A 27,962-nucleotide genomic window follows, 5' to 3' on the forward strand; every position below is an offset into this window, starting at 1 on the left:
GGCCTAAAATAACAACACCTTGCAGATAGCTGTAGCACCTACGGTTAAATGAAAGAGTGTGGCTTTTGGAACAAGACACACTTGGGCTTGAATCTCATGTATCAGCTCTCAGCCCATTACTCATTAAGCCTCAGTTCTCTTACCTATAAATTGGGAATAAGAAGAGCCCCCACCACCACCACCTCCCTGGGTTGCTGAGCAGACCCGGTGGATTTCATTGCCCGTGAAGCACAGGACACAGCGCCCGGCCCTGACCCACAGTTCAGTGCACCTTGTCCGAGATCGTTACTGTGTTTCTTCTCACTCTTGGCAGATGATTGAAGCGGGAGATACTGCCTCAGGCATTGCGGAAATACAAGGGGCTTTCTTCAAGGAAGTGTCTCTCTTCGATTTAGGGCGGGAACCCCAATTCAACTCCGCAGTCCTGAAGGAAAAGGAGCTTCGGAGGAGTCAGGTACGACCTCGATGCCTGGAGATGGTGCCTGGATTTCTGACTGTCTTGTGGGAAAGGTCTGCTCTAAGGTTAATTTGGTAAAAGACACTGATTTGTGTGTGATTAAACCCAAGAGGCAGAACTGTGCAGTGTTAAGTTAGACGAAATACGAGTGTGAATTCAGGGGCTGCCGTCTACTAACTGTGGGCTCACGGCTTCTCTTCCTGCGGACTCGGTTCTCTCATGTGCAGAATGGGGATCACGTCTCACGAGAACAACACGTAAGAGCAGTTGTGACCCGGGTTATAAAATGCGGCCAGTGCTGGGGCCGCGTGGGAAGAGTTGCGCTGTGGACACCAGTGCGTGGCCTTGGAAACTTGCCCCAAATTGCTTCTCCTTCATTCACTCATCAGTGGGGCACCTGCCCACCAGGTGCCTGGTGCTGCGTGTGGTGCTGGTAGCGTAGAAGTGAACCAAACAGCGGGAAACCCCTGCCTTAGGGAGCTTCCATCCTAGCGAGGAAGACAGACAGCACGAAATTAGTGCTCTCTTAGATGGAAGATGACCCCTCCAGCCTGACCCACCCATCTGTGCCTACCCTGACCCCATTTAAGGGACCAGCTCACTGCCCTGCCCCACCTTGAGAGCTAGCATGGGAACCTGTCACTTGTTTGTGCTCCCTTGTGCTGCATCACAAGTCCCAGCACAGCCCTGCCTGAATTTCTCATCTGGACTCTTATCAATTTCTATTGACTAAAGAGTCCAAGAACCCAGGTCAGTAACACAATTTGCCCCAACTGCGCATGCATGTAGTTATTTTTAGCTCTTTTTAGTTTTATTGTATTCTGTTGTTTGAGGAAGCATTTGTCCAGGCACAAGCACTCCAGCAGAGGGTCCCAGGTCCCAGGTCCCAGTCTGCCCTCAGATCCTGTGCCCAAGGAAATCTCTGGGGCCACACAGAGAACACCTGGAACTTGCCTCCCCTGCTGCTCCTTTCGCCTGGGTTCAGCTGCCACGTCACAGATGCCTCCGCCCAATGCCAGCTCGTAATCTAGTCTGGGGAATTACGTTCCAAGTTTCAGAGTCTACATAAATAGATGAATGTTGTGCTTGATCATGTTTGCAAGTTAGGTGTTCTGTAAAGCTACATTCTGTGAAACAAACGACCCCCCTTCCTACCAAGTCTTGGTCTCCTGGAGTGCCCGCCTGGGAGGGCTGGAGGGGATGCTGCTGTGAGCAGGAGTTACTTTACTGATGGAACTTCCTGGCTGGTCCTGGTCTATTCATCCCTCTATTTTGCTTCGTGGGGTGCTGTGTGTTCAAGGAACCAGCAGGTGGGCATGTAAATAGGGGCTACGGGGGGGGGGTCCTCAACTGAGCAGAGGGCTTCTTAGAGCGCAGGGAGTAGACCTCCAGCCCTGCTGGCCTGGCTTTGTTCCTCATCCACCTCCTGGAGCACTGGGATCACCTAGGGTGTGAACCTGTGGGCTTTGCAATACTGGACACCAGTTCAAATCCCAGCTCTGCTGCTTAGCAATTGTGTGGTCCTGGGTAAGTATCGAAGCCTCCATCTTTCCATCTGTAAAGTGGGAGCATGGTGTGCCTTCCCGACGGGACTCGTCACGATGAGTCAGCGCTCCCTCAACGCGGCAATCATCCTCTTCCCTCAGGCCTTGTTCCTGTATGAGCTTCTGTCAAAGACAACCGGGAGGCCAGAGGAGCTCCTGAGGTAGGAGCCTGGGGCTGGCGAGCCCTTGGAGTCTCCCTCCCGAGGAGCCTGATTTCCCCGGAGGGATAGTTGGACGGTGGGCCCGCCTGCAGCTGGGGTCAGGCCAGATCTGCCTTCTCTTGCTCTTCCTTGCCTCCCTCTTCCCTGCCCTCCTTTTGTTTTCCAGTTCAGGGCAGCTGGTCAAAGGCGTGACATGCTCCCATGTGGATGCCATGAGCGCAGACTCCTTTCTGGCTCATTTCCAGTATTTTGAGAACAACTTCTCTCTGCTCTCACCGTGTCAGGTACCATCGGAGCACTTCCCTGCTTCTAATCCTCTCTCCCTACCCCAGTTGCTGGGTGGATTAACTGCGGCGTCTTAAGAGATTCGAGCCAGGATTATCCCAATGCAAGTGATGACATGGGGCCAAAGATTGACCCAGGTTTTCTCCAATTTCTTTTTTAAAAGCTCCACAACCCCACATCTCTACAGGCAGAGTTTCAGCAGATTGGTTATTCCGTATGCAGCTTTGAACCTCCAAATACAGTTGGAAGGTGTACCATTTGCTTGTTCACAGTTATGCTCGCCTGGGACTGCAGGTCATACCCTCATCTAACCTTTCTGTCCTTCCCAGGGGTAGCTTGGAATGGAAGCAATTCTCTAGGAGCATTTGCTTTTCCATCTAAAACTTCATTTCTCAAACAGTTAAGGAGACTTTTTAACTCTGTGGGGAGATCAGGGGCAGTAACTGACTTTCACGGTATCTAAGTGAGTAAAAGCAGGCATTGGAAATAGAGTTTGGACTACAGAGAAAGTCTGCTATCGACTTGGAGAGTTTTTGGTATAGATAAAACATCTACATGTAATTTAAAAAACACAAATGAGCTCATACTGTACACAGTATTCTGTTTAAATTTATGTCATACACACACACACACACACACACACACACACACACACACAGTAAATCTATCTTATGGAAACAAGATAGTTGCATAGTACTCAGATGTATGCATATACCATGATTTAACCAGTCCCTGAATGAGGGCCATTGACTTTCTTGCAGTTGTGAATAAGCCTTCTCAGACTTAGATTTGTGTGTGCATTTTGTTATTGCCTCAGTTTCCTCATCCATAAACTGGGTGCAATGGCGGTACTTCCATCGTAGGGTGTTCTCTTTAAGTGAACATATATAAAGCACTCAGAAGAGTGTCTGACACACAGCAAAGCACAATCTGTGTTTGCTCTTATTATTATTGGGCTAAATTCCTAGAACCGCTTTAATCTTTCAGATTAACTGTTTGGCGTGGAAATACTGGGAAGTTTCCAGGGCCTCTATGCCGCCCTTCCTCTTGGCTGCACTCCCGTAAGTGAATGTCAGTCCCCCTTTCTGGCTCAGCAGTAAGATCAGCGAGAGTCTCTGAAGCCAAAGTGACTCTCTCCACCTGGCTTTTGGTGAAGAACCAGAGGCAGAGTGGAGCGTGCCTTCAACAGTCAAGTCCTTGAGAACCAGGATTTAAATTCTGAGCCCCACATCTATATTTCAGACAGATTTTCTGGCTTTTTCTTGTTATTTAAAAGCCAAAGCCAAAGCCAAAATAACCCCAGCCTGAATGAGCGAGTGCCGGTGAAGCAGGTCACATCTGGGCTCGCCTCACAGCTGTGCCCAGGCTCCAGGGGCATCAGAGCTGATGCAAGCAGTGAGGATTTCTTCTGGTGTAGGTGGGTGTTCAGGCCTGGGGGACAGCTCTGCTTTTAAAATATGGTCTGGATACTGTTTTTCTCTTTTCCTCTTTATTTCCCTCTCGCTTCTCTTGCTGCCATTGTCTTCATTCAATTAAAAAATTATTTATTGAGCACTTACTATGTACTAAATTCTCAGAGTTAAGTAAATTTTCCCCTTATGAGAACTTACAATCTCATGGAGGGAAAATAGACAAGCATGAAGCCACTTACAATATCAAGTAGATATTTGGTTGAAAGTGACAGAAACTTAACCTCAAACTAGCTTAGGCGCTAAAAGGTAATTCTGCGTTTGGGTAACTGGAAAGTCCAGGGATGGACTTCAGGCATGTCTGGATCCAGGGGCTCAAATGAGAAGGCCAGAGACGTAAGGGATGGTCAGATCAGGGAGGGCTTGTGTGATGCCCTGGGGGTGTTTTGCTGGTATTCTGGGGACCGATTTTTGTTTCAGAGAGATCATCATTTATTGCCTCCCAAAGGAGAAAAATTTAATTTCTCCCCAAGGAGAGAAATTACATGGAATAAGATTTTGTTGAGTAGGATTGAGCTTTGGTGGATCACAAATCATTGTAATAACTCAGATGTTTTCCCTACTTTCTCCCTCTTCCTGAACTAAGTTTCTTCCCCTTGGGGGCGATGTTGCCCCTGTGGAGAATATACAATCAAGAGCTGAGAGGAGAGTTCTGGGATGGAGTTGACGGAATTAAGAGTCATTTCTCTTGCTCTCTCCACTCTCTCCTTGTTTTTTCCCTCCCACTTTCAATTTTATTCTCTCTCTTTGTCTCTTTCTTCTTCTACTTTTTTATTTCCTTTCTCCTCATCTCTGCTCAACCTGTCCATCAGTCAACTTCCGTTTATGGAGATCCTAGTCTCTGATCAGGCTGCTGGGGCAGAGAAGAGGAGCATGATGGAAAGTTTGTTTCCCACTTGTAGGAGAGGAGCATGATGGGAAGTTTATTTCCCACTTGTAGGAGAGGAGCATGATGGGAAGTTTGTTTCCCACTTGTAGGAGAGGAGCATGATGGGAAGTTTATTTCCCACTTGTAGGAGAGGAGCATGATGGGAAGTTTGTTTCCACTTGTAGGAGAGGAGCATGATGGGAAGTTTGTTTCCCACTTGTAGGAGAGGAGCATGATGGGAAGTTTGTTTCCCACTTGTAGGAGAGCATGGTGAAAAGTTTGTTTCCTGCCCTTAAAAGAGGAAAATGATGGGTAGGAGGTTTGCTACCTGCCCGAAGAAGCCAGAACATCCCAGGGGAGAACAGACATATAAGGAACACCCCTGTGATAAGCCCGTGGGCATGCAGACCCTGATTTCGGGGGCAAATGCAGAGCAGGCACTGTTTTCCTTCCCCGGTTCTCCTCATCTCTCTCCAGGGCTCGCTACCTGGCTTCTGTCCCAGCCTCCCAGTGTGTGCCCTTTCTGATCAGCCTGGGGAAGAGTCAGCTGGACTCCTTGGTTTTAGATTCCCACAAAAAGAATTCTGTCCTCAGAAAAGTACAGCAGTGCCTGGTAAGGAAACTCTTCCTGGGGGACACTTTCACGGGTACCCCTTCCCCTCTGGGCATCTGTGGCCATCCTGGGGAGCCCCCGGGGGTCTGGCTGGGCTCTCATGCCTGTGGTGATGGCCAGAAGTCTGACTTGTGGGTTTCAAAGCTGGTTCTGATGCCTCGGGGTGGAACAGTCTTGACCACTGGTTCTAGAGATTGCCATTCCGGGACCTGAATGAGGGGAGTCTGCTCTGGAGGACTGGAATGAGCACAGTACACAGAGTCGGGGTTCTAGACACATCTCTGGCAGTGATTGCTTATGTGGCTTTGGGCAAGTCACTTCCCCTCCCCAAGCCTCAGGCTCCTCATCTGTAAGATGGGTGCAGTAGCACTTCCTTCATAGAATTATTGGGGACATGAAATAGGTCATCTATTGTTTAGTGAAGGGCCCGAAGGGCACGCTGCCTTGGCATTAGCTGGCAGTCTCTTTATCTCGAAAAAGTGGATGATATTAGTTCTTACTTCTTATAGTCACTTTGAAGGTGAATGGATTGAGGCCTGGGAACCCTTAGAACAGTGCCTGGCACATAGCGAGCATCCAATAAATGTTAGCTATCTGTGTCATTTTGAGAAAGAGCTTTGAAGGCTTTCCAGTGCCATACAGACTTTGAAGTGCTGTTTCTATCACTGCTGTACCAGTATTATAATGGCCACTGAACTCTGGGGTATCCTCAGAGCAACAACAGTGAGACCACAGCCTCGTTGATTGAGCAATCATGATGCACCAAATCTTCCATGCCCCCTCCCCGCCTGCTGCCTTGGGGTCTCCCAGACTGCAGAGGCCAGTGTCCCTGGGGTACAGTCTGGCCCTGCACTGTCTGTATGAATCCGTGGCAGAGTAGGTGACTCAGATCCTGGAACTTTTACAAGTTTTGGGGTCAGGAAGTGTTTTAAGGGATCACGATCTTGAGCCCTGCGGTATCCTTCCGTCAGCTCCGTGTATCGGTTTCAGAACCACTCCGTTGCTGACGAGTACACTGTGGACATCCTGGGGAACTTGCTCTGTCACCTGCCGGCAGCCGTCATCCACCGTGGGGTGTCCCCCAGGGCCTGGGCCACCGCCCTGCATGGCCTCAGAGACTGCCCAGACCTCAGTCCCGAGCAGAAGGCCGTGGTGAAGATCAGGCTCCTGGAAGAGCACGGGTGAGGTGGCCGGGGCTCGGCTCTGCAGGCTGGGTGGGCGGGTGTGCTGGCGAGGGGACCCCGCCCTGGCTCTCCTGCCTCAAAGCAGACAGCGTCTCCCACTTACGATGAAGTTAGACACTTCCGTCTATTCTGGAAATGTGACCTTTCTTCTTTTGGCCTCAAATTCCCCGTCAAATGAGAACAGCCGCTGCTCTGCAGGCCTCACGTGGTTGTGACCAGTACATCTTGGCATGTGGAAAGGGAAAGAGGCATGAAAAAATGGTGCTTTGCAAATGCAAGGAGATATTATTTTTCGTTGTGAAACAACACTGCCAATAATAATAATGCAAATAATCGCGGTGCTGTCAGCTCTGGGTGAGTGAGAGCTCTCTGGGGGGAAAACAGAGCTGTTCTTTCCCATGCAGAGTTTTCTAGAGTTAAGTCAGATATTTGAATAGGGCTTAGCCATCAGTCAACAGTTAGCCAACAAACGATTTGGGGGTAATTAATGTCCCAGACACTTTCTATCACACAGAGTTGAAGAGCTGGGACTTGGGAGCCTGACTCTTTGGGTTAAAATTTTGTTTCTATCATCTGCTGTCTGTGTGACCTGGAAAAGCTACTCAGTCTTTTGCTCTTTACATTTGCATGTGTAGGATGGGGACAGTGACAGCCGGTAGGGCTGTTGTGAAGATCAGCTGAATTCATGCAGGCAGAGGACTTACAACAGTGCCCGGGACAGAAGTTCTGAGTACGTGACAACTGCTTTACGACCAGGAGGGAAGATGCAGTGGCTGTTGTTAAGTGTGGCTCCTGCCCTCATGGAATTTAGAGTCTAGTGGGATAAACTGTTAATCAAAGAGATAAAGGGAGGCTTTTTGGCCAGGAGTGACTTGCCTTGGTCCTAGGAGAAGGGTTATCACTGCTAACTGGGCAGACCTCCTCTAGAGCTGTCACCAAATATAGTGTGACCACTTCCCAGTAAACACTTATGGCCCCTATGAGAACAACAGTGGATGCAGGGTGAGTGCTTTTATTATCCTGCCAAGTTCAAGAGGAAATTTCATCTTGCCGTTAAGAGAAGACTGTGACAGTAATTTAAAAGGAACAAATACATCATCACCATTCTGTTGAGGAAAGGGAAGAAGGAAACACTCTGATGCAAATGACAGAAATTCAATAGTTTAATTCACACTAAAAAATGGGAGTTTATTGAAGTTAGAAATGGAACGTAATGGAAAATCCTGGTTCAGACTTCAGGCATGGCTAGATCCAGGTGCTCAAATGATGCTATCAGGAATATGTTCCTCCCATCCCTCAGCTCTGTGTTCTTGGGTGTGGCCTTTCGTTTTCTCCATTTGGTGATAGGAATGGCCTCCAATATCCTTTTTACTGCGAGAGATACCAGAAGAAAGAGAGAGCTTCTCTAGTAGGTCCATCAGAGTTCCCAGGGATGACTCTGTTTGGTCAGCCTGCATCACAGGCCTATTTTCTTGGTTTGGGAAGTGGATTCACATGATTGGCAGCCTCTCCAGGTAGAAATATAGTCTTTTCAAAAGGAAAAAGAAGCTGGGGACAAAGGCAACAGCACTGTGTTTCAGTTTACTGCTTGCTGTCTCTTCTTAGGCTCCCCCAGAACTGGACAGCAGAGACTACAAAAGACTTGGGATCCTTTCTGGCACTTTTCTCAGCAGTTGAATTAAGCTCTGTTGTCACCAAGGTAACTCTGTGTTCTGTCTTTAGAATACTGAGGGAGTCTGAAGGGGATAGAAAGTGTGGTTAGTGATATCCCCTTGGGTTTGCTGCCAATTTGTTTTGCTGGAAACTTCCTCCCTATCTCAAAGAGCTCAGATGTTTCCAGGTCCGCTCCAAGATGTCCAAGGTTCAGAAAAAGGAAGTGAGGCAGAAGCTAAAAGTATGCTGGGTCTTTCTAGGCAACTGTGCACAGCCTGGGAGCCGTCATTTAGCTGCCGCTCCGCTGTGTGCTTCCCACACGCGTGCCCGTTCGAGGGGTCCCACCCACCAGCACCACTGCGCGTGGCCATGTGATCACATGGGCAAATGTATTCAATCCAAAACCAGATCTTTACTGAGCATTGCCTTTAGGTGTAACACTCTACTTGGAATAACTGTTCAAGAGTTAGACAAGGCCAAGGGGCACGCCAAATGAGCACGGGCTAGTCATCTTCTGCTATGTGACAAAGCCACACGATCTCACTGGCATGCAGCAGAAAACACTTATTTTTAGCTGACTGGTCTCTGGGTCACTGGGACACCCCTGTTTCCTGAGTCTGCCTCTGGGGCCCAAGCTACCTGGAGCTTGTTCTTCTTACCATGAAAGTCTGAAACTCCAGAAGAGGGAGCACAAAGGGCAGCCCTCCTTAAGACCTGGGCTGGAGAATGGCCAGCTGTCACTTTCTAGTGGCCAAAGCAAGTCACATGACCAAGCCCATCTCAGTGGGGCAGGGGTCTCCTTCTTGCAGGTGGAGGGTCAGGTAGGAGGTGGTGGTGTTTGCTGAACAAGAGTCAGGTTGACCGCAAAGCACATCCACACACGCTCACCCCTGTACTCACACGTGCAAGGACAGAGGCCAAGGGTGAGGGAGGGGGCTGTCAATTATATTTGTGATGTTTTATTTTGTAAGCTGGGTGGTGGGCACATGGGTGTTTTGTTGTGTTATTCTCTCAACTTTTTATTTTAATGACTGAAATGTTTAATAGACCAAGTAATACATGCTCCTGGTTAGAAAAATCCCAACTATACCAAAGACCGTAGGAGGAAAAGAAGTGTCCACCCACGCCACTAGGTCCTGAGATCCCCTAGGTCTCTCCTCAGTGGCAGCTTCTGTTCCCAGATTCTTCTGCATCCTTTCTGAAAAACCTTCCTCCTGCTTTACATGTTCTCCCTTTAAAAATATAAAATGGAAGTACTCTTCTGTGCAGTTTCCTCTTTAAAAGTTAACTATTGCTGGTGGGGTATAGCTCAAGTGGTAGAGCACATTCTTAGCACGCACGAGGTCCTGGGCTCAATCCCCAGCACCTCCATTAAAAAATTAAATAAATGAACTTAATTACTCCCCTCACCAAAACAAAAAAAATAGTTAACTTTTTATCTGAGAGCAGTTGCTTGTGACCTTAGCTGCACATGAGAATCACTGGGGAGATTCTAAAATGGACAGATACACGGCCCCCACCCTAGACCAACTGGTCTCAGAATTTCTAGAGCGAGGCCTGGGTATCTGTGGGTTTCCTGAGTGCTTCGCACCTGCAGCCAGGCCTGGAAATGACTGGTTTCGACTGTGTCTCTGATTCTGAAGATTAGAAGTAGATATCCTGGATGACTCTGGGGACATGCTCTTTGGGCAACTGGAACACAGTGACCCATAGCTGTAGGGAAGACTTTGATGAATTCTCTGGACTCATGGACAGCTCTACCCAAAATATCCTGAGTCTTGACAAAGTGTATCAGTTCTGGATGAGAGATGGCACCTTCTCCAGGGCCACCAGAAGCCACCACATTGTTGGAACCCAGAGATAATGCTCTCCTCCTTCTTTTTATAATACATATGAATTAAATGAAAATTTAAAAACCATACGGAGGGGCAGGGTATAGCTCAGTGGTAGAGTGTGTGCTTAGCATGCACGAGGTCCTGGGTTCAATCCCTGGTACCTCCATTAAATGAATAAATACATAAATAAACTTAATTATCTCCTCCCACCACCAAAAAATTTAAAAACACTACCAAACCAGAAAGGGGTAGGCACACCTACAATTACAATAGATGTTACCAGATTGCCCTGGAAATGATGCACCATCTAACTAACAGTCCCACAGAGAAACAAGTATGCCTGTCTGCTACATCTTGGCCAGCATTAAGTGTTATTATTTTATTTTATTTTTGACAATCTGGTGGGTGAAAAATAATATGTTCTTATGTTACTGAAGATATATTGGATTGTTATTGAGGTTGGGTATCATTTTATATGATTCTTTGTAGTGGCTAGGTTAGTTGGGCTGGGGATTAAATTTATATGAGAAGCTGCTACAGGCATACCTCGGAGATACTGTGGGTTGAGTTCCAGACCATTGCAATAAAGCGACTATTGCAATAAAGCAAACACATGAATCTTTTCGGTCTCTCAGTGTGTATAAGAGTTATATTTACACTATACTATATAGTCTGTTAAGTGTGTATTAATGATTGTTCATTCCTCCTCTTTTGCCTTCTCTGCCCTGCAGTTCCCTGATATCCTTCAACAAATAGCTTCCAAGATGGCTGGGACCTTGCCCCCCAAAGAATTCCTCTGGGCTGTCTTTGAATCTGTTCAGAACAGGAGCGAGGAGAGCCCCAGCTCTGACGCCAGCCCTAGTGAGTGTTTTGGGGGTGTCTGGTCCCCTGCCCTTGGCAGGGCTTTGGCCGAGTCCCTGGTATCAAGAGGACACTGGCTGTAGTGTTTGCAAAGCAACAGAATGGGAAAAATCCACAGGCTGTAGAGTTACATCTTTGCAAAGTGATTTGGAATCGCATCCTGCTCTCCTTACGCAGGCCGAGACGTTAAATGGGTGACTATGTACAACAGACATTTCAAAGCGGTTGATTTAAGGGCCAAAATGGCTAAGTGTCTATGAATGGTGTTGTGGGGGCCAGGCTGGCTGGATATGAATCCTGGGGTTACTGCTTGTGGGCTGTGTGACTTTGGGTAAGCTCTTTAACCTCTCTGTGCCTTAGTTTTCATCCCCTGTAAAATGGGATAATGAAAGTTCCTACCTCACTAGATTATTGTGAAGATTAGTGGGTTTAAACTTATAAGCATGTCCCCAGCAGTGCCTGGCATGCAGGAACTTCTCAGCAAGCATTAGCTATTATTGCAGTGATAGATGTGTGCTTATTAAGTGCGGACTTGTGCCAGACAGGAGACAAAGTTAACCAGACCCCAGAATAATTGTAGTCATAGGAGTTGACACTCTGTGCGTACTTTCTTTCTTGCAACAAACAATTTCTGAGCACTGACTACGTGAGCCAAACGAAAATCCCTGCCCTCAAGGAGCTTACTTTCAGATGGGGTGAGGGGTAGCTAGGCAATAAATTACAGACATAAGTGGGGTCCAGTTTTGCCTCTTGATTGGAGTCCAGTGAATTTCCACTGAAGGTGCAGTGAGAGCGGCGTGGCCACAGGGCTTGGGAAATGCCCCACCCAGGTGTTGGCTGACGAGTCTGTCAGCATCAGGGCTCATCAGCTTCTACACAAGAAATCCAGGATTGCTCTTAAGACAAAAAGCCTTGGGTTTTCTCTCAGGTTGGGCACATCTGGGCTGGCAAAGACAATATTTCGAGTGTGAGTTGGTCAATAAGTTGTTTGACTAGTAAGGTTCAGCTTATTCAGGACTGAAATGGATGGGTCTCTCCCGTTGCCTAGGAAGATGTAACCCATTTCTCCTCTTTCCTAGATGGGAAGACCACAGCCTCCACCAAGATTTTCATGGGGTGCGAATCACCCTCCTTTTAGATGGAAGTGACCTGTCCTCATAATTCAGGAAGCCTTAACTCTGGGTTGTAAACTCAAATGCATGGGGTGGTGGTGGCAGGTAGCATAAATAATAAAAATGGCCAACGTGAATGTCAAGTAACATTCATAAATGAGTCCTTGCTGTATACCTGGCATTGTTCTAAGTGCTTTATATGTAATAATACATGTAGTCCTCATACAAATTCTAGGAGATAATTTTATCCTCATTTTATAGACTAGGAATCGAGGCACAGATGGGTTAAATGGCTTTGGATTTGAATCTAAAGCCAGAACAGAACTGTTCACCACCAGCTCCTGCTGCCCTTAAGGCAGCTTGGAGTCCAGTCATAATATTGCAAAGCTCCTACTGTGTGCTTGTGGCTGTGCCAAAAGTTGGCATTTCCACAATTTTGTTGGCAAGAAATGGCAGAAGTGGGATTCATACTGGTCCCTGAGTCCCTGAACTCAGTTTCTACCCTACACTGCTTCCTGTGGATACATCCGACTGGAGAGGAATATTTCTCATTTCAATAAAGAAACAGACTAAACTGGCCTGAAATTCCCTGTCCCTTCCTTCGGCTCCATTCTTCAGGCTGCCATGGAGTCGCCGCTCCCTCTTCAGATGACATTATTAAGTTGGCTGAAGCCAATGCCTGCTGGGCTCCTGAGAGCCTGCTCTGCCTGGAGGAGGATGTGTTCAGCAGGAACGTGGAGCTGCTGGGGGCCGTCAGGGGCTTCAGCCCCGCTCAGCTGAGGACCCTGAAGGAGAAGGCGGTACAGGTAAGCCCGCCTCAGGGAGGAAGCACTCAGCAGAGGGAAAAACCCAACACATGGTCCGAGCCCTGTGGTGCATGGACCCCCTCCCCACCGAGAACTTTCCCCCTGGGTCATCTTGTTGAAATCCTACAGCATCAGTTCAGAGTTATAGTCATTATCTCAGCAACGGAGAAATGTCTAGTTCCTTCCTCTCTTAGGGCTGTGTCTTGGCATCTAAGGGATGCTCAGCAGATCAGACTGTGGCTGTTCTGGTGCTTCTGACCAAGGTGGTTTCCAGGAGCTGTGCCTTTTCTTTCCCCACTTGGAGAACCCCATTACTGCTTGCAGGAGGTTTTCTCAGAATCTGTTGCAAATTCATCTGAAAACCTAGCAGAAAAGAGACAGGGAGGACTGGAAGTAAATTGCCATCTTTGCAAAGATCCCTTTGAGTGGCTAGTTTCAGCTGTTAGGATAGTTGTGGTCTATGTAGTTACCTTTGTGGAGTTTAGACATTAAGTGCCTTAAAGTTAAAATTCTAATTTTATACGAGCAATCCAAGTTTGTTGTAGGAGAGTCAGAAAATAATAAAGAAGAAAATCGGTCATAATCTTTGACCCAGAGATACACCCTGTTAATATTTTGGTACGTTCACCTGAGGCTTCCCAGACTTCTGTATGTGTGTGTAAAATATATTTATATATTTCATGTGTATTTCATATATACATGTTACAAAAATAGTGTCATATTCACTTACTATTCAATAACTTGCTGTCCACATCAACACTGTACAGTGCATATTTTTCCATATCAGAAATATAAATCTGTATTGATATTTTAAATAGCTATATAATATTTCATTTTATGGCTAGTCCTTATTTATTAAGCTAGTTGTAGACTTTTAGATTGTTTATATTTGTTAAATGCCTCAAGGAACATGTTTGTACATATTTCCTTGGGCACTTGTCTCATTATTTACTTAGGCTAAATGCCCAGAGATGAAATTTCTGAGTCAAACAGTATAAATATTTTAAAAGCTTTTGATACATATAGTCAAGTTTCCCTCTGAAAAGCGTGTTCCACTTTACATTCTCAGCATCAACAAATGAGGGTATCCTTTCCCCCTTATCTTTCCACTATCATTCTTTTTTACTCCTTGTCAATATGATCAGCCAGCTTAGTATCCTTTGATTGTTGTTAATGGACATTTCTTTAGTTATAATCAAGGCTGAGCTTTTCTTGTATGTTTATTTCTTCTTTTGTGAATCTCCTGTTCATGTCTTTTGTCTACTAAAAAAAAACAAAAACAAATGTAGTCATCTTTTTCTTATTGATTTATAAAAGCACGTTATATATTAAAGAAACTTACCCTATGTCTGTTTTAAACACTGTCGGTAATGGTCAGTCTAATCTGACTTTTTCTTCACCTGAAGGTTTGGGACTTGCCTTCTTACTGGAAAGAGTACCATATCGTCTCCCTGGGGCACATTGCTCTGGCTCTTAACGAGAGTGAATTGGAGCAGCTGGATCTCAGCTCCATCGATGCTGTGGCTTCCCTCAGCCAGCAGACAGGATGGACCCCAGGGCAGGTAATCAGATGTTTCTGGATCTTTTAAATAGTCTATTTCTGTCTCAATTTTGTATACATTTTCCTTTAGATCCTAGAACGTACTTAAGCGATTTATAATAGCAGCTTTAAAAATCTTTGCTGCTAATTCCAGCATCACTGTCTAAGTCTGTTTCTGTTAGCTAATTTTTCTCCTAGTTATGGGCCATATTTTCTTATTTGCAAGCCTAGTAATTTAGCCTGGCTGACGGGCATCGTGAATTTTACATCTTTGAGCGCTTGATTTAGTTCTACTCCTTCGAAGAGTGTTGGGCTTTGTTCTGGCATGCACTTAAATTACTTTCCAATCAATTTGATCCCTTTGAGGCTGCCCTTTGAGCATTATAAGGGTGAGTCTGGAGTGACCTTTATTCTGTAGTTAATTTATCATGATTCTCCTGAGGACTCTATCAAATGCATTGTGCTTTGCAAGACCTCTCCTCTCTGGCTGGTGGGAAGGTGACCTCTTTCCAGCTCCACGTGAGCTCTGGGGATTGTTCAGCCTATGCTTTCTGATGCCTTTTCTGATATTCATGTGGCATTCTGTTCCTTGCACGTGGAGATCAGTAGTCAGCCAGATCTGAGAAGACCTCTCTGTAGATTTCTGGAACTCTCTCTCTCTCTGTGCAGTTTTTTCCTCTCCAGGAATTTGCCCCCCAAATTTGCCCCTGGCCTCTCTGAACCTGGATCCTCTGTATCCCCAGGCCTGGACATTGGGCTTGTTTAGGTGCCCTTCCCTCCTCCATGGCGTGGAAATTGCCTCTGGGCAGTGAATATGGGTAATTTGAGGGCTCGCCTTACTAGCTTTCCTTCTTCCAGGATTATAGTCCTGTGCTCCCAGTGGTCCAATATATTTTGTTCAGTTTGCTCATTGTTTATGGTGAGAGAGTGATTCTGGTGTCAGTTAACCCTTCGTAGGATAAAGAAGAAGTTCTCTCTAGAATTTAATTGTTTCAATTGGGAGGGAAGTGAACCCACCGTACTGTTAGAAAGGGGAGTCTTAGCTGCTCTGGGTTAACTTCATTCTCGGGCAGCCTTCCCTCAGGTGTCATTTTCAGCACTGGGCTTACCTATCATCCAACTAGCAACCCCAGAAAAGAGTGCCCCTTTCTCGTTAATTTTTGAACCAGTCCCAGAATTGACTCCAATCATGAAAGTGCCCACTCCTAACTGTCTGGTCAGGGGTAGGATATGTGGGTTGGCCCCGCACGCATCAGGGAGCAGAGCCCGTCTCACCATGACCACGTGGACCGAGAATGGGGAGTGCGTGCGTGGTAGGCTGCACAAAGCCCCCAAAGATGCCCACGTCCTAATCCCTGGAACCTGTGAGTATGTTACCTGATGTGGCAAAAGGGGGCTTTGCAGATGTGATTAAGGTAAACATCTTGAGATGAGGAGAGATCCTCTTGACCCATTTTAGGACCGGCAGGTGCAATGTAATAACAAGGGCCCTTAGAAGGGGAAGGAGGAAAAATATCATATGATATCACTTATATGTGGAATCTAAAAAAAAGGACACAAATGAACTTATTTACAAAACAGAAACAGACTCACAAACGTAGAGAACAGACTTATGGTTATCAGGGGGTAAAGGGGATGGGAAGGAATATATTGGGATTTCAAGACTTGCAAATACTAACTGCTATATATAAAATAGATAAATAACAAGTTTATAACACTATATTCAATATCTTGTAGCAACCTATAATGAAAAAGAATATGAAAATGAATGTATGTATATGTATGACTGAAGCACTATGCTGTACACCAGAAATTGACACAAAATTGTAAATTTATTATACTTCAATAAAAAAGAATGAAAAAAAGAATAGGGAGGCAGGAGGGCCATAGATACAGAAGGCAACATTACAATGGGAGCAGAGGACACACAGAGAGATCTGAAGGTGTAGTGTTCCTGGTTTTGATGCAGAATGGGGCTCCGGTCAAGGAATGCAGGCAACCTTTAGAAGCTAAAACAGGCAAGGAAATGAATTCTCTCTAGAACCTCCAGAAGGAAGATATCTTCTTGACCCATTTTAGGACTTCAGACATCCAAAACTGTAAGAGAATAAATCTGTATTGTTTTAAGCCACTCAGTTTGTGGAAATTTGTTACAGCAGCAAGAGGAAGTGAATACAGGTGGTTCACCAAAGGAAAAGCATGGTGTTATCAACTAAAGGGAGAATGGGTGCTGGGCAGGGAAAGTCAAGTCATGTCCCCTACTCTCGTGAGCGTCTCGTAATCAGGATTGCCATATTACATGACTCAGAGTGGCACCATTGAAGTAGAACAAGGTGTGAATTGTGCCCCCGTGGAGCTGGGCAACATGGAGGTCCTGGCCATAAGGATTAAATGACTTAATATATGTAAAACATTTGAACAATGCCATACAGGCAATGCCCATAGGAACAATGGGATGTAGGAGTCAAAAATTAGTTGTTTTCATTGTTGTTGTCATCGCTGTCATCATATCACCATCCTCCCTCTGGCAGTTTAATACCTTCCTCATTTGCAAGATGAGAGGATTAGACCCCCCCTCCCCCGCCCCAATCTACAGTTCCTTCCACCCTGACATTCTGTAATCCTGGGCTTCTGTGACTCTAAAGCTGGGTTTGACTGATTTGAGAAGTGCGACAGCACACTTCCAATATTCAAATCGTTCTATTCTCAGTCTGGAAGAAAACAGAAAAATATATCCAACTTAGAAACTAGAGTATCTCTTTCCCTTTGCACCATTTTTAATTCCCATGGGTGGCCGTGAGATTTATCAACATGTTTGAAGAGGATATGAAAACCTAACATTTGCATGTATCATTTGCAGTCAGTTCCTCAACTTCAGCTCCCAATCAAACCCTTAAATGCATGTTTCTAGATTAACAGTCAGACCTGGCGGAGCTACATTAACAGATAGTTCAGCTTAAAAACCAATATAAAGGGAAAAAAAAATATTATGGAAGCCAGAGGGATGAACAGAGAGATTGAAATCTTACAGCTATTCACTTTTCAGCGGTTAATACTGCCTAAAAGTGTTGGTATTAATTGTCTTGAGATCATTACAGATACACTGGTCCAGTCATTCGAGGAAATATATTTTGGCTTATCACCTTGCAGGCTGAGCTTGCATTTTTTCCCAGGTTCCACTGGCAAGGACAATTTAATGTTGCATCTTCAAAGTCATTTTATTTGAATTGTAGTTTTGCACTTTCATTTTAAAATGGGCATGCTTGATGGTGGGGGAGCACAGATTGCTATGAGTCAATGCGTGAAACCTGACTGTGAAAACTTAATAAGAAAAGTTCAAAAGCTAACTTGAGTCTCCATCTGCAAACATCTTCACCAGCCAAGAGTGGAAACTCTGGAGTCAGATTGCCTGGGTTTTAATCCTAGAACCATTATCCACTAGCTGTGTAACCTTGGCAGAGTTACTTACCCTCTCTGTGCCTCAGTTTCCTCATCTGTGACAAAGAGATAATATCAATACTTACTTCCTAGGGTTGTTGTGAGGATCAGATGAGATAGTATGTGTAAAATGATCAACACAGTGTAGGCATACAGTAAGCATTCAATAAATATTATTATTATATTAAAAATTATTATGTAATTATTTTGGATACACATTCACATTCAGTCAAAGACATTTAAATCTAAACATGATGCTACTGAAATTCTCTTATAGTACCTGTGAGCTTTGTAATCATTGAGGGAAACTTGAAGATACCGACCGGTCCGATGTGCAAGTTCCTCTGAAGCCAATCCATCATGCGATGGTGGTAATCTGATGCCATTTCAAAAGAGTACATATTGCGTACAATGTCTATAGATCACTCAGTCAGATGTTCATTCATTTATTCATTTTTTCAAAAAGCACTTCCTGAACCCATAGGCCAGGCATTGTGCCAGGTGTCCGGGATAGAGTAGTAAACTAGCTGGATATGGTCATTGTCTTCGGAGATTTTGCTTGGTGGTACAGATGAAAAGTGAGCAATCAAAGTGAAGAATGTAAAAAATTGTGATAAGCGATAAGCAGAAAATGGACAAGGTGCTCATGGAAATAATGGGGAGGGAAGTTACTTGAGATGGGGGGAAATCTAGGAGGTCTTCTCAGAAGAGGTAGCATTTAAACAGACCTGAGGGATAGAAAGGCAACAGCTGTGTGAAAAGTGGAATCCCAGTGCAACATTTCCCAATCTTTGCCAACACTTTCATTCGACACTGGAGTGATCCATGCTGTGCTGGGATGGGCTGAGATGAAAGGGAGATGGGAAGAGTCATTGTATCCCTGTGACCCTCATTTCCATTCAGGAGCTGTTCATCCTTGGATGTCTCTCCCCTGTCTTTGCCTCATGAGCTCTTGTCCTTCTGTAATCTTTTGCATCTGACCCCCTCAGCACTGAGGGTCCAGACTTGGATCCTTCCTTAGGTTCAACATAGGTAGATCAGGGTTCATTTAATTATAAGTGACAGAGAACCTGACTCAAAATGGCTGGAGTAGGAAAGAAATTTATTGACTCCCATAACTGAAAGGGTCAAGGGTGGAATTCAGGTATGGCTGGATCCAGGTGCTTCAACACTATCGTCAGGAATCGATCTCTCACCATTTTTTGATGCTGATTTCATTTGTGTTTGGCTTTGTTCAGAGAGTTTCTTTCTGTGTGGTGAGTTCTAGCAGATTCAGATGTTTATCCTTCTAAGGTCCAGTCCAGAGTAAAGGAAGCTCTTCTCTTCTAATTGTTTTAGCCAAAGTCCTGGTTGCATTTGACTGGATCACATCAAGGGCCAATCACAGCAGCCAAGCTAAGAGATAACCTAACTGGCCAGAACTAGGCCAAAGCATCACCCCTGGACCTCAGAATACAGTTAGCTCCAACTGAACCACATGAAGTAAGAATTTCAGAGAGATGGTCCTCCAGGGAAAGGCATGAACAGCAATGGCCACTATACTAGAATTACAGGGACCGTACAGTGCACATCAGCCCCTTAAATCAAAGCTCATTGAAGAGATTCTTATGTGGTTTTTAATACCAAAGCATTTGATGTCCAACTCTCCAGAATTGAACAGTGAGAGGCAAACCTATTTCTATAGGAACTTAGAGAAAAAAAGAAATCATTCTGGCTGAGGTAGTCAGGGAAGACTTCATGAAGGTGATACTTGACTTGAACCCCCAAATAATAGGATGGTTGGATTTTAACAGTTGGGACTGCAGGAAGGGCATTTCAGATGGAGGTACTGATTTGAGCAAAGGCCCAAAGGCAGAACATTACAAAGGTTTGTCAGAAAGTTGAGGAAATCGATGCTGGAAAATTTGGATCCTGATGCAGAAGAACTTAAATGACCAAACTATCTGAAGGTCATGAGTGATTGAAGGAAATAAGCCAGCAGACACAGACACAGGGTACAGGTGTCTTTGATGTTGGTGAAGGATGTAAGAGCTTCATGGCCTAAAGACACCTCTGTAGATCAGAGGACATACTCAGTAGAAGCAGCACCTGAGGGAGGTTAACCTGGATGAGTGGCTAGGATGGTTTGGAATGGGGAGTATGTTCAGGGGATTAGGGTGGGGGTCAGTCAGGAGGCCAGCTTCATTGTCCCCTCAAGCTCTGAGGTCTTGATCATCCCTGGATAGTTTATTTCCTATCCTTCCACATTTTTGTAGGCTAAATCCATTCTGCAAGGGTTCCTGGAGGATTCGGGCAGTAGTATCCAGGATCTGAAGAGTTTCCATTTAGTAGGACTTGGTGAAATCCTGTGTGCCATGAACATCACCGAAATCTCACTTATAAAGATCTCAGAATTCAGGTAACCAAAACACTGGTGTGCAAGGTGGCCAATGATTGGTCCATTCATTCATTCTTTCATTCAGCAAGATGCTCTCTGCTTCCCGATGCTTTGCTACCTTTCTGGGCTAAAACAGGGAGTGAGATTAGCTGAGCCTACCTACCTTCTGCATATTGTTTTTGGCTGGAGAATCTCCCAAGCTCACACTATATCCCTCCCTCATAACCAGGGTGGTGGTGGCCAGAATCGGGACCCTGCTGTGCAGTACCCAAGTCTTGACGGAGTTTAAGAGGAAGGCAGAAGTTGTGTTTGGGGAGCCCACAGAGTGGTCCAGCTCTGTCTTGCAGGAACTTGGGACCATTGCAGGTAAGGGGCACCTTGAGCATGCCTTTCTCTCCCTTTCCAACCTTAAATCTGAAGATAAAAACAAACAAAAACAAAAAGAATCTTTGGCCATGTATGGTGACCATCTCTAGAGTTATGATAGAAGCTAGATTTCATGGCTTGAAGTTGCAGAGGGTGGGGTCTGCAGATCTGACTTCTTTTTTTTTTTTTTAACATTTTTTATTGATTTATAATCATTTTACAATGTTGTGTCAAATTCCAGTGTTCAGCACAATTTTTCAGTTATTCATGAACATATACACACTCATTGTCACATTTTTTTCTCTGTGAGTTATCATAACATTTTGTGTGTATTTCCCTGTGCTATACAGTGTAATCTTGTTTATCTATTCTACAATTTTGAAATCCCAGTCTATCCCTTCCCACCCAGATCTGACTTCTAAGCAGGCTCTCTTGGTGACTCTTGTGTAGCTAAACTGGTTTAGAATGTTACTTAATTGGCTGCAAAATGGGTTTATACACAATTTGAAATTTGTGTAAAGTGAAGCTCCTTCTGGGCATACATTTCCTTGTAGGAGACCAATCAGGGCTAATGTGACCCACTTATTTATTACTATTTTTTTGAGTTGATTAAGGAACCTGATTCTCCAGTGTGGTTTTCAGGGCCTTTTGTAAAGCAATGATGCTTGCCTAGAGCACGCAGATGTGTACACCAATGAGCACCACTAATAAGCGGGGTTCTGATGGCTTGAGCTAAACCCTCATGATTCCTTTTTCTCCCCAGCTGGATTAACTAAGGAAGAGCTCCGAATGCTCAACAACGATTTGATGCCATATTTCCAGCCATCAGCAATCAAATGCCTTCCTGATGAGATATTCAAAGTAGGTTCTCAGTTCCTCAGGGAAAGTGGGAACTTGACCCCATTTCAAATCACAACAGGGGAGCAGATGGCAGGCCTTGGATTCCAGGGACTTGTAACCAAGCTTCTGCTGATAGGGCCAGAGGAGAGCTGTGTGCCAGCAGTGGATGGATCATAAGATAATTTTAGGTGTCTTTGTTTTTTAAGTTTTTTCCTTCAGTTTCGAGTTTAGCTTTTAATTGTGTCTATTTTTATGGTTTCCTTCTCTTCGTAGCCACTGATTTTCTATTTATGTTGGCATGACAGGTTCATATTGCCTTATCCAAAACCCTTGAGGGCAGATGTATTTCAGAATTTGGAATTTTCCATATTTTAGAAAGCTCACTGTGCATCTACAGTATTGTTACTTAACACCTTCAGCAGGATCTGAGGAAGCACCTTGTAAGCAAATGCATCAATATTTCCATGAAAAAAATCTGTGACAAATCACACTAATTGGAATAAATAGAGACTATAAATGGTCTCACATCAGTTCAGGTGAGGTTCTGCTGGCAAATAAGTTTGTCTTTAACTTGGGGGAAAAACTCAGTTTTAGGCTCTTTTTGTACTTCAGAATTGCAGATGAGGGAATGTGGACTTGTGTAACATCTCCTTTTAAAATAAATTTAAGTAAAAATATTTTAATTGATTTAAAGAAAAGTGTTAAGGAAGCCAAAATAGGACAGGTGATAAATGGCTATGGAAAAAATTGAAAGGGTTGAACTGGGTCAACTGAAGTTAGGGAGGCAGAGTATCCATCCACTGAGAGGTCCTTGCTTCCTGTCCACGAATAAGGTTAGGAGAAGGTTTGATGGGGACAGTCTGCTCTGATGAGGAGTGGCCCTGGTGTTCTTGCTTGCTGGGTAACTTGGAAACACATTCTGTCCACCAGAACTGGATAGGGCACCCACACAAGGCTAGACACACTCCCATGATGCCATATCATTGTTTCCTTTCAAGACATTTAGCTGACCTTGAACCACTCAGCACCCAGGACAGTTCCCAGCACAGATCAGGTGAGATAGCTGTTTAGGGGAAATTAGTAGAACTTCCCCTCTGGGGTAGGCAGATTGGTCTTGTTTGGAATGCACTTTGTAGCTTACCTGTTCCAGAAATTCCTAGTGACCACCTACATCATGGTAGACTCCAAGCTCAGTTCACCTGAGATGCACCGATGAAGAGGTATAACACAGTGCCTTCAGGGGCTTGAAAGGTGATGTAGAGGAGTGCAGTGGCCTGGGAAGGAACTGAGGTGAACTGGAGAGCCCTGTCGAAATAGAGAAGCCACTTCTCGTCTCTGGCACATTGATGCAGTGTAACAATGTGGGCCCAATATTGCTAGATCTTCCTTTTTTTTTTTTAATTTAAAAAAATTAAAAAAAAAGATCCAGAAGTCTCATTTTCATGTGAAGTCTCCCAATAATTAAATGTTCGCAACCACTTTGGATTTATTTTTTAAAATACGATGCAGTAGGCCTTGATATTCATTCTGGCCTGTTGGTTGTGAGGCAGCAACATTGGAAAAATAGATAATTTTTATAGTGCAGACTCTGTGTCAATGGTAGATACAAGGTGTAAGCCAGAAGAGTGCGTCTGCTGTGTGTGTGTGGGAGGGGGGAAGAGGGTAAAGAGGGAGGAGGTGATGCTGAATTTTGCAGGACAGGTTAGCTAGATGGAGAGGGAGGAACAGTGTTCCAAGGCAAAATGAAATGCTGCCTCCTGGGGGCTGCAGCAATGGATGTCCATTCTCCAGGAGTGAGGTGTGCCAGTGGGGAGGATGCTAGAGGTGGGCAGGACCCAGAGCTTGGAAGGTCTCATTACCATGTTCAGGAGCTTGTGCTGTGTCCTTGGGGGCAGGGAAGGGTTCTAAGCAGGGGAATGACATGATTCCAGGGAAACATTTGCCTGGACAGAAAAGAAGAAGGTGAAAGAGAGAAGAGGAAAGGGTGAGGGAGCAGGACCCCCCCCCTTCTCAGAAGCTTTGGGGCTCTTAGAAAATAAGTAGGATGACTTTAAAGGCCCCTGCCATCCCATCTCATTCCAGATCCACTAGAACTAGTCACCAGGTCCTCTAAGCTAGAAGTGACTTCAGAAAACATCTTGTTCAGGATTCTGAGTGCATGCAGAATTTCCCACTTTCTGTGTCCATGGCAGACATTGCTAATAGAGTACCACACTTTCCCTTCACTGAGTCCTCACAGAACTCCTGTGATGTCAGGCAGTCTTACCAAAGGATGGGAATCTGCATGGGAGATGAGTTCTCTGGGCCACCCCACATCTAGTCCAAAAACTCAGAGAGGCTATGCGACTTGCCCAAGGTCACACAGCTGGTATATGGCAGAGCTGGGACACAGATTCAGGTCTTTGCCCTTTAGGTGTGTGTTTTCTCCTCCATGCCGGTGTTTTTCAGGGGGGACTTGAAGCATTGGGGGGGTACCTTGCACTGTATTAAACAACATTAAGTCACACAGTGAGAAAATCATGACTTCCTTTTCATCTTTTACTACTGATTATTTCAAGGAAGAAGTCTCAATTTGGAGCTAAAATGTCTTGGACACCTCTATAGCACTTTTAAAATCCACCCCCATCCCTTTTATTTAAGGAGACCTCAGGTTCAGACACCATTGGCCAACAGATTTAGCTAAAATTCAATAATGTTGGTTTATTTCTTTAGGCATATTTTATTTGTTTATTTATAAAGGAAACATTTTTGAAGAATGCGCATGTAAATTTATTTACCTTTATTGACGTACAGTCAATTTACAGTGCTGTGTTAATTTCTAGTGTACAGCATAGTGATTCATTTATACTCCTTTTTATATTCTTCATTAGAGTCCATTACAAGGTATTGAATATAGTTCCCTGTGCTATACAGTAGGTCCTTGTTGTTTATCTATTTTGTACATCATAGTTGGTACCTACAAATACTGAACTCTCAGTTTATCCCTCCACCCTCCCTTCCCCTCTGGTAACCATAAATTTGTTTTCCTTGTCTGTGAGTCTGTTTCTGTTTTGTAAGTAAGTTAATTTGTGTCATTTTTAAAAGATCCTACATATAAGTGATATCATACGGTGTTTTTCTTTCTCTTTCTGGCTTACTTCACTTAGAATGACGATCTCCAGGTCCATCCATGTTGCTGCAAATGGCATTATTGTTTTTTATGCCTGAGTAGTATTTCATTGTATGTATATGTGTATATACATGTGTATGTGTGTATACACACCACAGCTTCTTTATCCAGTCATCTATAAATATTTGTGTTCTTTTGGCATATTTTAAAGGAGTACTTATTGCAAGTCATTCTGATTTTCCATTTTGGGAAATTTCCATGAAAAGTTTTCGTTTTAAAATAAATTTGTTTTAGGAGTGGAAGAGTGATCTGATTTTAAGAAGAAATTCTGAAGAGGGGCACAAATGGTACATGGGTGCGGCAAAATTGTGCAGCCCCGGGCGGGTGTCCGAGTTTTGGGAAACCCGCGGAGGGGCGCCTCTGACGGCGTTGCCCTCTCTCTCCGCTGCAGGAGCTGTCCGCGGAGCAGATCGCCTCCTTGGGCCCCGAGAACGCCGCGGCCGTGACCCCGGCCCAGCGCCGGCAGCTCAGCATGATGCAACTGCATAGCCTCCAACGGGCGCTAGATGGCGCCAAGACTCGCTCCTGGCTAGACGCGCCTTCGAGCGCCAGCCCCACCCGGACCCCCTCTTCTCTTTCTCCTCCAGGTGAGCCCACCACCCCGCCCCTCTGCTAATCCCCTTCCCGTCCCTAGGTCCGCCCTGCTTGACCTGGGGCGGGAAGTTTCCTAAAATTCAGGGTGGGGTCTCTGGCATTCATTGGAGATTCTGCATTCAGAGAAAAATTCCTACCAAGCATTTGTAAATGATTCTCAGTAGATCACTTTAAAGTCACGGGGAGAGGCGGGGTGGGGGGTGGGCGGGAAGGGAAGGGAGAAGAGGGAGCTTTAAAAAATAAAACAAAACCCGCCAGTTCCGCGGACCCCATCCAGAACCCAGTGAATCAGAATTTCTCAGGACTTGAAGTGCTTTCAGTGGTTCCTCTGCATCCTAAGTCCTTCTTACTGTCCAGTATTAATTAGTAAATTCAACTGATATGTACTGGGCACCTCCTTTGTGCCACGCCCGCGGTAGGGGCTGGGAATACAGAGGTGTGTAAGGCAGGTAAGGCTCTCTTGTAAATGAGCACGACGATTTCAAACCTGATAAACCAGGGAAGGAAGGCAGCAGAGGAAGGTGGTGGTGACTAAGGGCTGAGCTGAGATGGAGGAATCCGGGGGGTGGCTTTCCTTCCTTTTTTTCTCCCTTCCTGTCCTACTCTCCTTCACCCCCTCACTTTCTCACTTCTTCGTGATTCCTTCTATCTTTAGTGAGCGCCGTCTTTGGGCTAAGCATGGTGCTAGGCTCCCGGGAAGCAGCTGTGAACAAGCCAGATGTGTCCTCTGTCCCTGCTGAGCTCCCAGTAGAGTGTGGGGGTGAGGGAAGCCGTCAGCACCCAGGCGACCATGAGGCAGTATGACAGGTGCTTGTGAGGCCATCACAGGTACCCAGGGAACACACGGGAGAGACAGCTACCTACGCTTGGGGGAGCAGGGAGTGGCCGTGGTAACCTCCCGAAGACAGTGATTTCTAAGCTGCAGACCAAACTGGGGAGAAGATGGACCCAGCCAGGTGGAAAGTGTCGCAGGAAGAGGGGACAGCAGGTGGAAATACCCACAGAGCAAAGAGAGCTTGGTGCTTCGCTAAATTCTCCACCATAAACCTCTGCTTGACTTTTTTCTGACTCGAATATCTCCAGGTCTGCCCCAGCTTTCCTTGGGGATGGCAAATTGTGGGAGTCCCCATTTCTGCAGCCACAGGTGGCCAGAGGTGGCACTTGCAAACAGAAGCCATGCCCTTTGATTTACTCTGATCATTTTCACACCTTTTCATTGAAATATGATATGCATACATTTAAAAGTTATTTTTAAATGTCACAGTGTTGTGTGTGTGTTATACAATGCACACAGCTGACAATGCGCACGGTTCACAACATGAAAGGTCTGAAAGGGTTTGCAGTGAAATGTCTTCAGTTCCCTTCCTCAGTGGCAACCGATGTTACCGGCTTGTGTATCCGTCCAGAGATATTCTATGCGCATCCATGATCTCTGCACTTTTACAAAAGCTTATTATACACTTTGATCTGCGCCTTGCATGTTTCACCTGATGATATAACTTAGAGACAGTTCCATATCCACGCATTGTTGGTTTTCTGGCTCCATAACCGTATTAAACCAGATCTCTGAATAGGAACACCCAGTTCCATTGTTACTATTTTTATCCTGTTACAAACAATGCTGCAGCAAATGGCCTTATATACTTTGCATCTGCTCAAGAGTATCTGCAGGGCAAACTCTTCCAAGTGGGACTGCAGGGTCAGAGGGTATGTGTAATTTTGATGGGCACACAGCCAGGCAGGAGAAGCCTAGATCCCTTCTTGCATTCACCCCACAGGCCTGAGCCGGGAGGTGGGGTGGGTGGGGGTCGGGGGCTGACAGTTGGGTGAACCCTTTCTGTGGGCCAGGCTCTTAATCTCCCGTTTCCTAAATTTGTTTCCTTATCCGAATCACCTGGGAGTGATGCTTGTAAAACCAAGATTGCTGGGCCTGGTCCCAGACTTGCTGAATCAGAATTTGCAGGGGGAGGATCCCAGAATTTGCATATTTAACCATCTCCCCAGTTGACTGACGCTGAAGGCGTCTCTGGGACTCACTGATTCACACAGTCTTATTTAATTTGCCCCCTCCCCCCTCACAATCTGGGGGTCATTATTCCCATTTAGGAGATGAGCAAACCAAGGTTTGGTGAGATCTAGTGGGTGGTTCAGAGGGAGACGCTGGCGTGAAGCGTCCATCCTCCCCTGGCTGCTGAGACCCCCTGTGCACGCTTGTCTTGTTTCCTTTTTAGGAGCCTCGGTCTCCCGGGGTCTGGGGCTGGGCTGCCCTCTGCTGGTTCTGATGCCCAAGCTTGTGTGGTGAGTGGTGTTTGTGCTTCTCCCTGGGACCCAAGGAGCTGGCCCAAGGGCGTGGAGATGGTGGGTGTCCCCTACCCCGACTCAAAGCCTCAACGGAGGCAGGGAGACTCGGGGGCCGTGGAACTGAAGAGGCACGAAAAGGAAGAATAGTTATTAAAAATGCTCTTGCACACTCTTCCGCAGACTCGTGTCCTCCTTGGAGGCATTCTCCGCCTCATTTCAGCCTCCCTTGTTCTCCGACTGGGAGACAGAGAAGCGGTGGGGAGGAAGGGTGTCTTCTGTCAGTGGCACAAAGACCTTCCAGACGAGTTCCTGCCCTCTCTCCAGAGGGAGAGGCTGGAGAGCAGAGGGTGCAGGCCAAGGCACCGTTTTTTGCCAAGGCCTGATCTGGACTCTATTCTGGCTGAATTTCCCTTCCTCGGAGCTACCGGCCGCATTGGATTTCTCCATCTTAGCTGCTGAAATAAATGAATCTTGCAACAGAAGCCGATA

The 27,962-nt window shown here is 45.6% G+C and overlaps 1 protein-coding gene across 2 annotated transcripts in view; it reads left to right on the plus strand.

Annotated features, from left to right (window-relative positions):
* OTOA (otoancorin) overlaps positions 1-27,628 on the plus strand; it is a 47,430-nt gene extending 19,802 nt beyond the window's left edge. For both annotated transcript variants that reach the window (XM_031433323.2, XM_031433324.2), the window contains exons 14-28: positions 314-454; positions 2,104-2,162; positions 2,329-2,446; positions 3,435-3,508; positions 5,262-5,397; positions 6,388-6,578; positions 8,187-8,280; positions 10,801-10,930; positions 12,661-12,848; positions 14,255-14,410; positions 20,082-20,224; positions 20,433-20,569; positions 21,333-21,430; positions 24,970-25,165; positions 27,404-27,628. In XM_031433323.2, the coding sequence (XP_031289183.2) occupies positions 314-454; positions 2,104-2,162; positions 2,329-2,446; positions 3,435-3,508; positions 5,262-5,397; positions 6,388-6,578; positions 8,187-8,280; positions 10,801-10,930; positions 12,661-12,848; positions 14,255-14,410; positions 20,082-20,224; positions 20,433-20,569; positions 21,333-21,430; positions 24,970-25,165; positions 27,404-27,474 (1,932 nt within the window). In that variant the 3' untranslated portion in view covers positions 27,475-27,628. The remainder of the gene's footprint in view (positions 1-313; positions 455-2,103; positions 2,163-2,328; positions 2,447-3,434; positions 3,509-5,261; positions 5,398-6,387; positions 6,579-8,186; positions 8,281-10,800; positions 10,931-12,660; positions 12,849-14,254; positions 14,411-20,081; positions 20,225-20,432; positions 20,570-21,332; positions 21,431-24,969; positions 25,166-27,403) is intronic.
* The last annotated feature ends 334 nt before the right edge of the window (positions 27,629-27,962 follow it).

The sequence above is a fragment of the Camelus dromedarius genome, chromosome 24 (genome assembly GCF_036321535.1).
Source record: "Camelus dromedarius isolate mCamDro1 chromosome 24, mCamDro1.pat, whole genome shotgun sequence".
NCBI lineage: Eukaryota > Metazoa > Chordata > Mammalia > Artiodactyla > Camelidae > Camelus > Camelus dromedarius.